We start from the raw sequence: 12,282 nt of genomic DNA, 5'->3' as shown, positions 1-12,282 counted from the left end.
AACAACATCCAATATCGTTGGGGATTTCCTTTTGCTCTCCAGGTGATCCGCAATGGCAAAATTACTACTATTAAAACCACCGAGGAGATCCCGGAGATATGCAAATTTCTAGACCTTGAACCACCTGAGATTACAACCACAGAAGCAATGCACCCCTCCTCTGCACCATCTTCATCCAGAGGGAAGCCCCAAAGAGAAAAATGGAGGACGGCGACTAAGAAGAAATCTAAGACTTGAGCTATATCACCCATAGAACCAATTTCGGGAGTATCTACACCCAGAGGACACTAACGATGACCGTGAGGTCACACAGGTACCAGACCTAGAGGTCTGACTTAAGTTCTTCACTCACATGAGACTGTGTTAAGCAGGCACCTCCTGTGAGGGCTGCACAGCGCAATTGACATGTGTTAGTTTTTGATATATGTGTATTCAAAAGTTTAATCAATATCAACTGTTACTGTTACTGTTTTGTTATATGTTTTTACCATTTAAATGCACGAAACAATGTATGACTAGTATAAATTCACCAAGGAAAGACCTACTGCAGGATGGTTGGGCATTGGAAAGGCAGCTAGGTTCACTGGCCCAGAGACAGGAGGGTTATACACTTATCCCGGTAGAAACTAGGGGTTGGCTACTGTCTCAGAGTAGGTATAGTATGCAGACTTATTTTACCCAGTGGAATGTCTTTACCTAAGATAGTCTTGATCTTGCACAATGCGAGAGGATTAAACACAGATATCAAGAGAAGGACAGCTATGTCAAATTACAGAAGGCTAAGGGCTAATATTATCTATCTTCAGGAGACTCATTTTTTAAAAAATACTATTCCCAAATACTGGGCAAGAGATTACCCAATGCAGTTTCACTCAGTGTTAGACTCAAAAAAGAGGGGGGTCTCTATTTTAATACATTCTGCATTGCCATTTATCCACAAAGAGACCATATCAGATAAAGAGGGCAGATACCTATTGGTATTTGGACAAATTGGGAATGCTGAGATTCTCCTATGTAATATATATGCTCCCAATGAGCAACAAGATAAGTTTTTTAACACCCTTTCCAATATGTTAACAGGTTGGTCTAGACTGAGAATAATATTAGCAGGGGATTTTAACATCGACCTCCAGGCGCTGACTAAGCAAACACTCACTCAACAATCTAGAAAAAAACAAAGGCAGAGAGTAATGGCTAGAAACATCTGGGAGGTTTTAGGTCAACACACACTGCAGGATACCTGGAAACACCTAAATGGAGGGGATGGGAGTACCACCTACTATTCATCAGCCCACGATAGCTATTCAAAAATAGGACTATGTGTTCACTAGTCAGATTCTGCAACCAGTAGTACGCTCTATAGACATTCACCCATGTGTATGGTCTGACCACTCCTTGACACTGCTTACCTTAGGTGATCTTTCAGACCCAAAACGGACAAAGACATGGACGTATGACTCATTTTGTACCAAAGACCCACTTATCAAAGACAAAATCCTAAATAACTTAAAAGAATATTGGCAGATCAATGTAAACTCTACGGACGACCCTATAATACCCTGGGCAGCACATAAGGCAGTAGTAAGAGGTATACTAATAAAAGAAAAAACACTACATAAAAAGAAGAGAGAGGCTCTTATTACACATTTAAATATTGAAATCACTTCTCTTGAGAAGCTACACAAACAGAATGGTTCTAAAGCTACATTGGCTGAGCTGATTGGCAAGAGACAAACGCTACAATCCATATTAAATGAACAATCTGTAAAAGCTGCACATAGATTGAAAGCAAACTACTTTGTCTTTGCCAATAAGCCTGACAAATACCTGGCAAAGAAAATCAGAGATGAATGCCAATCTCTCTCTATACCAAACATCCAAACACCAAACGGTCACATAACCACACACCCTCAGGAAATTGTTGACACATTCTCCCAATTCTACAGTCAGTTATATGATGGCACAAAGGTGGTCCATAATCTTACGACAAAGGCTACCTTTGACTCCTTCTTACAAAAAGCTAAATTGACACCGATAGATGATGAGGCTAGGGCTACCCTAAATGCCAAGATCACAAGAGCTGAGGTGATCTCAGCTATCAAAGACCTCAAACCTGGTAAAGCCCCGGGACCTGATGGATTTCCTGGGGAATACTATAAGGCGTTTCGCGAGGCCTTGGTTCCACATTTAGTGGTGTTTGCAAACCATATAATGGAAGGGGGCAAGATACCTACTGACCTTCTTAGAGCTAAGATTGTGGTTATACCAAAACAGGGGAAAAATCCTAGTCTTTGCAGTAGTTACAGGCCCATATCCCTGATTAATCAGGACATCAAAATAGTCACAAAAATCTTGGCCAATAGACTGAAACATATCTTGCCCCACATCATTCACCCAGACCAGGTAGGATTTATTAAAGATAGGGAAGCCCCAGACAACATTAGAAAGATGATATCGGTGATAGATTTCCTACACGACCGAAAAGTGCCTTCTCTGATCCTATCACTGGACGCGGAGAAGGCATTTGATAGGGTAGATTGGAAATATATGCTAGCTCTGCTTTCGGAACTGGGATTTGAAGGTAATTTTTTGAAGGCCATTACAGGCTTATACTCGGCACCCACAGCATATGTTAGAGCAATAGGACACCAATCGAGTAACATATCTATTCTGAATGGTACGAGACAGGGCTGCCCTCTCTCCCCCCTGATCTTTGCAATCTGCATAGAGCCACTAGCTGCTTACATACGAAACTCTACTGATATAGTGGGTCTGGAGATTGGGGACATACACCACAAGATCACCTTGTTCGCGGATGACGTACTACTTACTATCTCAAAACCACTCCACACTTTGCCTTATATATACCAGGCAATCCATTTGTTTTCTCAGATCTCAGGCAATAAAATCAACGCAGACAAATGCGAGGCGCTTCCCATTTCTATCCCAAAACACACTATTAAATTGATAGAGGCGAACTTTGATTTTAGGTGGGTACCGGAAGGACTAAAATATCTAGGAATAAAATTGAGATCACATTCCTCAAAACTATACGAAACAAACTACACTCCCCTGTTCAAATCAATCAGATCTGACCTAGGGAAATGGAGAAAGATGGGTTTTTCTTGGTACGGGAGGCTTTCCGCTATTAAGATGACGATCCTACCAAGGATACTTTACCTGTTTAGAGTACTTCCAATTAAAATTAATGTCACAGACATAGATAATCTGCAGAGAGACATAAATAGGTTCTTACGAGACAATAGACACCCGAGAATTCCACATCAAATTCTAAACAAACACAGACAGCTGGGAGGGGTGGGTGCCCCCAATTTACTGGACTACTACAAAGCTGCTAGACTGGCACAAGACTCAATACTTGGCAGACAACAAGTAGATATCCTCTGGCCTGCCCTAGAGGCGGAGATGACAGGTCAGGAGACGCCGGACGGCATCCTCTGGTGTAATGACTTACTCAATAGACACGATACTTATAGGAATAAAACCACACTAACCACCAAACAGCAATGGCCTTCATCGAAACAATCAGAGAAAATTGACTTCTCACATTCAAAAATAATACCTCTAAAATATATTATTAGTGAAGAGTTCAAAAAACAGATCCAAAAATGGGAAAACAAAGGCTTGTATAGGGTAGCTGACCTTTACTCACAGGGCGCGCTGCTGACCTTCACCCAGTTACAACAGAAACTAGACCCTATCCCTCTGCACTGGTTTCTATATCTCCAGATAACCTCAGCTATACGTACACGCACAGCTAAGCACCTGACACATAACCGACAAACTGTTCTTGAGCAACTATGTACGGCAACGACTAGACCCAAAAAAGCAATCTCTAGACTATATATCTCCATACAAGAAAGGAGAACACGTTCTAAGAATACGTTAATGCTACACTGGGAAAAAGACATAGATAAAGAAATTGAGCTGGACAAATGGGATGAGATATTACACCAGGCCAGTAAAGGCCTTATTAGTGCTGACTTGAGGGAAAATGTTATAAAGACATCCTTTAGATGGTATCTGACCCCAGTAAAGACAGCACACATGGGGAAGGAGAACTCTAATTTTTGTTACAGGGGCTGTAAAACTATAGGATCCTATATACATATGTGGTGGGAATGCCCTAAAGTTAAAAAGATATGGCGAGAACTATCTTTGCTGCTGGGGAAGGTCCTGGACGAACAGATTCATCTCACCCCTGCTCAAGCATTACTTCACGAAGGTATCCCCAGACTACACAAAGACATTAACACCTTTATTAGAATTCTATGCACCACCACGAGAACAGTTATAGCTAAGTACTGGAAAACAGAAATCCCTTCCTGGTCAGAAGTTCTGACTAAAATTCAACTGGTTTATAAAATGTACGAGTCAGCAGCATTTATACAGGACACAGAATCCACATTCCAAAAAGTATGGTTTTATTGGATACTAGAAAACAATAACATACTGGCCCGCAGTGTAGAGACGGGAGACTGAGGAGATGTAGTATAAGGGTGCTTTAATGGGAGGTTTTGAAATCAGAAAAGAGGTGGACATACAAAGCTGGATAGCTTAGTTGAAAGACTGAAGAGGTACATGATCTTCAGCCATGAGCTTGGAGATATAGAGTACAATGCTGAGCTACCAACCACCATGCTTGTTTCGTGCAGTTATTGTTACTTGTTATTCTTTTGTGTTATTTTAATATCTGTTTTGTATTTCTGATCTTTCTCAGTTTGGTTAAAGTCAGGCTCTTTTAGAAAGTGTTACTGAGATTGGTTAAAGTTGGAGGTTTTTTTTTTCTTTTTTTTTCATTATATTACCCCCCATACCTGTAAGTCTCCTACTGAAGATGATGTGACGACAACTGGACAATGATATAGCTCAGGAGACTATAAAGCAAAACCAATCCCACCCCACAAGAAAGTCGAGAGGGCCGATAGAGACTGATATTGCTTAATTTTATGGCTGTTGATCGGTATTTAACCTCTGTCTGACACCTGGAAAATCATACATAAAGACTATGAGGAGCCTTTATAGCTGGAGGGTTCCCTCATTATATGAAGTAATCTAGCGAGACATTTCTTTTTCCTACGAACTGATTATTTCTTATTGTTAGATGTACCTGCAAGATCTAATGTCTGTATTTTCCCTGATGTTTTGGGTTTGGGTATGTGGGTAATAAAAATTATTTCATTTAAACTTAATGTGAACATATAAATATCCTAGAGGAGAAAACAGGATTTGGTTAGACAAGGCATGAATAAGGGGCAAATGAAGTTTCAGTGCTAAATGAGAAACCAAACCTTCTCAACACCTTCTGCTTGGTGTTGTCGGCTGCAGCTCCCTCTGCATGTCTCCTGCCTGCGACGCAGCTCCTTCTTTCCCACTAAGCAGGAAATGTTTCAGAGCGTTGCCATTGTAACCTGTGGCAATGCTTTGATTTAAAACTGTCAGGAGGAGTAGGAAGCAGATAAAGGAGGGGTGGGGGGCGTGCAGGAAGACATTTTTAATAAGAAAAAAAAAAGTTTAAAAAAAGAAAAAAAATTGTGCTGAAGCTGGGTCCCGATTGTGACTGCTGCATCACTGGTAGTTCCGCCCCTGCCTATGGGTCAAGATGACAACACAGAGTGACAGATGACATTCTGTATCAAAACAGAGACCTATAGGTCAATTACAATTAAAAGCACTAGGATATTTTAAGAGATGTTTTAATCACTTTTATTTTACGGGGAACTAAGTATGACACACATGTCAGGTTTGGTATCAAAATAATCCTTATGATACAATGGGATTGCTTATAAGGGGAAGTGTATTATATATGCATAACTAAAATAAATTATTCTATAGCTTCAGCCAGGGCTTGCCATTTTGGTTTATAGGGTGTTATAAAAAATGGATGGCTACCTTCGTTGCCCACTCCTGAAGGGACCTGGTCAGAAGCCTGACCTGAGGAAAAATGTATTTAATTGTGATTTCAGCAAAATAATATTTTCTTTCACATAGGAAGCTAGAGCATCATGTCTGACCATTTTCTATTCCATTTCACTGGAGCAGAGGCTATTCTGGTAAAGTTATAGGTTGTTATATTTCTATTTTATTTTTAAAAATGTTTTGCTTGTGTGTATCTGTGTTTAATTTTTTTATATAGCGGCACTATGACATTACCGAAGAGATGGGTAATAACAGTAGTTTTTTTTTAGATTGATTCTTGCCAAATTGTGTTTTGGGATTTTTATCTGGGTTTTTCTTAGGATTTCCCATATATAATAATGTTATGGTGGTGGCAGCAGTGATAGTTTAGTGTGGGTGGCATTATAGGGGAGTTTGGGCATTTTTCTTGGTCTAGTACAGACGAGAGAGTGTTTTTTAACCCTTGCACACAGTCAAAGGCTTTCCTGGAGTGGCTTAACTGTGACAAACTGATTAAGGGTGAGTGTGTTAACCCTTTCTGTGACAACTGGTGACAGTTGCAGGGTTGGTTAAACCCTGCAGATCACAATTAGGTACTGTATATTAAGTATTTATTTTGACCAATGATTAATTTTATTTTTATTTGTGCCCAGAGCTTTGCAATTTGCAAAGTTAAAATCTCAGATACACATTTCTGAGCTGAGCTACTAGAGGAAGACCGAAAAGTATGAGGCTTGCAAAGAGTTTGCCAAGGATTAGGTATATTTAAAAAGTAACTTTAATGATACATTTTAAAATATATAAAAGGTAAGCAGATGGATTGTTTGCTGCTTCTGGTTTTAAAAACACAACACTGTTTTATCTGTATGTAATATGTATACTATTATATGGATGTAGAATAGGTAGGAGGTAGGAGGTGGGAATATTGAAAGAATATATTTAGGCAAACTGCTCTTTTATTCCCTACAAATGGGTTCCCCTTTGTAAGTTTAAAAAAACACACCACCCCATAATCCCTTTTCCTGAGTATTCAGGGTTCTCCAACATAGCATGGTATCAACAGAGGATTATTAAAGTAATATAGTGTAGAAATAGTAGAGCAGGGCTTTTATGTGGGGGGTACTACCACCTCTGCAGTCTCATAACAGGTAATATTTGTAATAATCATGTAAATACTCTACTAGTTTTCACAAGAGGGGGCATTTTTCAAAGTTACTGAGTAAAATATATCAATCAATAACAGAGTACCGGCACTAATTTTTTAATTACAAAATAAGCACTGTAGTAGAGAATGAGAAAACAGTGTGCAGTTTAAAAAAGCGAGTCGCGTTTCACATCATGCTTCCTCATATATAATATGATACACAGGTAGTAATTAGAATATGGCTAGTTATCTCCAAAATAATCTTTTACATACAGTTGAAACACAATGTTGTGTTTTTTAAACCAGAGGCATATTTGCATATTTTAAAATGTAATATTAAAGTTACTTTTTAATTTTAAATATATTTAATCCTTGACAAACTTTGTGCATGCTGCAAACTTTAGTTTCTGTCTCTAGTGGCTCAGAGATTTGTATATGAGAATAACCTTAAGACTCTGCTTATAAAATGTATTTAGTGTTTATAGGGACAGTCTACTCCAAAATTTATATTGTTTAAAAAGATAGATAATCCCTTTATTACTCAGTCCCCAGTTTTGCCTAAACAACACAGTTATATTATTATAATTTTACCTCTGTGATTACCTTGTATCTAAGCCTTCTCAGACTGCCTCCTTATCTCAGTTAGTGCAGACTCATGAATAACTCCACATAGGTGTGAGCACACATGAATGAGCAGTGTCTTGCTGTGAAAAGCTTAAAAATGCCCTTAGATAAAAGTGGCCTGCAAAGGCGTAGAAACAGGCAAAAATGTATATGTTTAAAGGTTATAAAGTGTTATTAATATAACAATGTTGGTTGTGCAAAGCTGGGGAATAGGGAGTAAAGGCATTATCTATCTTTTTTTTTTTTTTAAAAACAATACAAATTTAATGGCACTTTAATTGGTCGGGGCCAGCAATTTTGAGTTTTTCACAGCTAGAGGGCATTAGTTCATATGTGTCACATAGATAGCATTGTGCTCATGCCGTGGAGTTACCAATGAGTTAGCACTGATTGGCTAAAATGCAAGTCTGTCAAAAGAACTGAAATAAAGGGGCAGTGTGCAGAGGCTTAGATACACGTTAATCACAGAGGTAAAGATTGTATTAATATAACTGTGTTGGATAGGCAAAAGTGGGGAATGGGTAATAAAGGGATTATCTATCTTTTTAAACAATAACAATTCTGGTGTAGACCTTCCTTTTTAAGGTAGAGCAGTCATATTGCAGATGGCAAATATAACCAAACCAGACCCATGGCCCTGCTAATGCTCTGTCATCTACATAGCCAAATTAGCCATTTTATAGAATGTTTATTAACTTTTCCATATTGTAAAGGAATGTCCTACATTAATCAGCAGTGGTACACATTTTGTTACATTTTAGATGTATCTTGTTTACTAAAGTGCTTATATTAATGCCTCTGTTTATTCTTGTATACAAATAATGCATTCTAAAGATTCTGCATCTCTTCAAAGTAGTTCTTTACAATCACAATAACTTATCACCTCCAATATTTTGCATACATTCAATGAAGGAAATGTCTAAGGACTTAGTGCTAAATGCCTATGGTGTAACTACCTCTAAGTGGTGTATGCAGGGGTTGAACTATCATTGATGCAGCAGGTGAAGTGGCACTAGCGCCCAAGTGCTGTGGATCTCCATAGCAGCCAGTCTATACAAAGGCATGTGCAGAATATGTACATCCTAATGCAAGAGAGCCTTTTATTAGTGCTGGTTACAGGTCTGTAACATACCAGTCACAATGTTATCCCTCTGCTACTTTCTGGTCACTAGTTGGTGTCAGGTGGAGAGATTTACCAAGCTTTAGGTAAAGTCAATAGTGGAGCTGCGGCTGAGAGATAAGGCAAAGACTGGGTCAGGCAAGCAAAGTCAGCAACAATCAAGCAGTGTGGCACAAAATCAGGATCTAGTAGAATATTTATTTGGGGTCAGAACGCAATCTGGAAGCAAAATACAGAATTAGCAGGCAGGACAGTAGTCTGGAATCAGGCAAAAGTTCACAATGAATATCCAGCAATAAGCACAAAAACAGCACACCCAGGAAATGAATCTGATAAATGGGCACAAAATATAGGAAGTGCTGGGTATTTATGGACTGGAGTTTATTGCAGATCTGCCTCAGCTGGCAGGCATGTGGAGCTAGAGAGTCCAAAAAAACAAAATAACTGCTCTAGAAATAACTGAAGTAATAGCCTACCTGTTGGCTAAATGGTAACTGGAAGAAACAGGTACAATACCCAAACAGCCACTATCACCAAACAGGTGTGGACAACCAAGGTATATAACATATATCAATCCATCCATCCTCAAAATCAATATACAGAGCAGCATGTACATTATTGCTATTACTTACTACCAAGTTACCTTTTGGGGGGCCCAAAACAATTTTGCATCAAGGTTCTCTGTTGTGTAGGTCTGCTTCTGGGTGTATGTAGTTTCTGTGTGTTCTAAACCCTGTGCCAAAAAATACCTATTGTCCACTGCTGGGTACTGGTTGTTCCTGCATGCTGTTTTTGTCAATAAAAACATATGTCTTGGATATGGATGATGCTTTTGTTGATGCTCACAATCTAATCCAAACTCTAGAACTAATATCAAATGTATCTGTATATATTTTTAAGGTATAAGTGATTAAACATATTTTGATCAGTTTGTCTTCACTAGATATGTATAAATATTTTCATGTAATTGCAAATAAATCCATCAATAAATCCAGGCTACTAAGGACTTTCGTCAATTCTCTGCCCTTTTGGTTGTATTTGCTGGCAAATGTAAGGGACAGAAGGTCACGTCAACTACGTTGGTTGAGGAGTGTCATTCTGTTGGCTTATGAGACAGACAACAACCTCCTGGGAGGATTACGGCTCATTCAACTAGGGCTGTTTCTTTTTCCTGGGCCTTTAAAAATGAGACTTCTGTGGAGCAAATTTGCAAGGCAGTCACTTGGTCCTCCTTGCATACATTTTCTAAATTTTGCAAATTCTAAATTGCTTTGTTTAATGATTTTGAGGATGGATGTATCTGTATATATTTTTAAGGTATAAGTGATTAAACATTATATTTTGATCAGTTTGTCTTCACTAGATATGTATAAATATTTTCATGTAATTACAAATAAATCCATCAATTTGAGATTTTATGCATTTATTTATAGGTTCTAATTTCTATATTTTTCAGCTCATTCAAACCCAACAAAAAAAGGATTACTTGAAAAACTGCATTTGAAATATTCTCAGAAACCATGGAATGAAACCATTAAACTTGTGAGAATATGCTTGGTAAGAAGTAGAAGACAAAACGTTAAAATTATTTTTCTATTTAAAGGGACACTGTACACTAGATTTTTCTTTGCATAAATGTTTTGTAGATGATCCATTTCTATAGCTAGCCCATCTGGGAGTGTTTTTGTAACAATGTTTAGTTTTGCTAATTTTTTTAATAACATTGTGCTGATTTTCAGACTCCTAACCAAGCCCCACAGTGTCAGATGTATACTTGTGTTTACAGACTAGCTGGCTCCTGTTTGTGTTATCTGTCTTTTCACATGCAGGGGAGGGGGGAGTGTCTGCCCCTCTTGTTTTCCCAGCCCCTTTCAGTGGATGTCCCAGCCTAATCTTATTAACAGTGCTAAACTGGGAGCTTCTAAGAAGTTTTTAAAAGGTTTTAAATTGTATTTTTAGATCTGTATCTGTGCCTATTCTTCTTTATATTAGTGTCTATTACATGCAGTTATATGAAAATTGGTGTATACTGTCCCTTTAAATAGTGATTCTTGCATGCATTCACTAGGCTTTGTGTCTTTATGTATCCAACAACTGGTTGTGATGGACTGTGGCAGGGAGATAGACTGACAAAATCACTGCAATTTCAAGACTTTTATTAGCCTTGCAATAAATTAAAGGGATAGAAAGATCAAAATGTGTGTGGGTACATTTCAAATATAAATACACATTTTTGCAATATACCTGTACATCCATTAGCAAAAATAATCTAGTTAACTTTCTACTATTTTTCAGCAGCATATACACTTTTATGCTGCAAGTCCTGTGCAGTATTCAAGATCAGAGAGCTAGTTGTGGTGTGTATTGCAACAGTGAAGACTTAAAGGGACAGATTACTCAAAATTAAACTTTCATTATTCAGATAGGGCATGTCATTTTAAACAACTTTCCAATTTGCTTTGTTCTCTTGGTATTCTTTGTTGAAAGCTAAACCTAGGTTGGCTCATATGGTAATTTCTAAGTCCTTTAAGGCCGCCAGTAGTACAAATAGGGATATCTCGTCAAACTTGATGTGACAGGTACCACGCCCCTTTATATGCAAACCACGCCCATTTATAGGCAAATTTACGCCCCTTTATAGGCAGATCCCCGCCCCTTTATAGGCAGATCCCCGCCCCTTTATATGCAGATCCCCGCCCACTCTCCTCCCAATATTTCCACCCTACCCGCCCACTATTTTCCATATTTTACGCCCCTTTTATGGCTTCTTCTAAGAGCATTTTAACATTTATTTTAATGTTAAAATAATTTCCTTTTATGGCTTCTTTTAAGAGCATTTTAACATTTATTTTAATGTTAAAATAATAAACAATATAATTTTATTTTAAATAGTGTTGTGTTAATGTTTTATGTATCATTTAACTGATATTTTGTAACATTTCAATGCGATTTAAATAAAGCGCAGAATTTATTTTCTTTTTTAAAACTTTTATTTGAGTCATAAAGCAGAAAAAAAAGTTTTATACAGAAAACAACATTTGATAAAATTTACAAAGTCAACCACGTTGTAGGATTAAAAAGTGATCTAGGTCTTTTCTTTGATGTCAGGTAACCTTGAGGTGTAGTTAGTCCCATGGTGGGTGTTGAAGGTACTGGTAAAATATCATGTTGCGGTAATGTCTCTGGTAAATGGGTAATATCCCTAATTTCCATTTTTAGATGTTCAAAATTATCCCTTTTTCTAGCATTACCAATAACTGACGATGGAATATTCAGTTCAGCCATAGCTTTCATAAAAGACTCCCAACCTTGCGGTGTTTTGCGCATGGTCACATTGTGACTTTGTGTAGCGCAACGTACTAAGTCTAGTATGTTTGAACCAATAATTGTTTGGTTTTTGTAAACAAACTCCCCATTATCATTCCAATTAGTTATATGTTTGGATTGTGCCATTTTAGAAAGAAGTAATTCAGCA

At 37.9% G+C, this 12,282-nt stretch overlaps 1 protein-coding gene across 1 annotated transcript in view; it reads left to right on the top strand.

The window, feature by feature from the left end:
• The first annotated feature begins 9,294 nt into the window (after positions 1-9,294).
• The window catches only part of LOC128661572 (mediator of RNA polymerase II transcription subunit 1-like), a 254,851-nt gene continuing 251,863 nt past the window's right edge, over positions 9,295-12,282 (top strand). Inside the window, exons 1-3 of the mRNA XM_053715814.1 lie at positions 9,295-9,363; positions 9,803-9,857; positions 10,264-10,364. Of these exons, the coding sequence (XP_053571789.1) occupies positions 9,295-9,363; positions 9,803-9,857; positions 10,264-10,364 (225 nt within the window). The remainder of the gene's footprint in view (positions 9,364-9,802; positions 9,858-10,263; positions 10,365-12,282) is intronic.

The sequence above is a fragment of the Bombina bombina genome, chromosome 5, assembly GCF_027579735.1.
Source record: "Bombina bombina isolate aBomBom1 chromosome 5, aBomBom1.pri, whole genome shotgun sequence".
Taxonomy (NCBI): domain Eukaryota; kingdom Metazoa; phylum Chordata; class Amphibia; order Anura; family Bombinatoridae; genus Bombina; species Bombina bombina.
The sequence above is the reverse complement of the archived record's forward strand: the minus strand, read 5'-3'. Positions and strand labels throughout refer to the sequence as shown.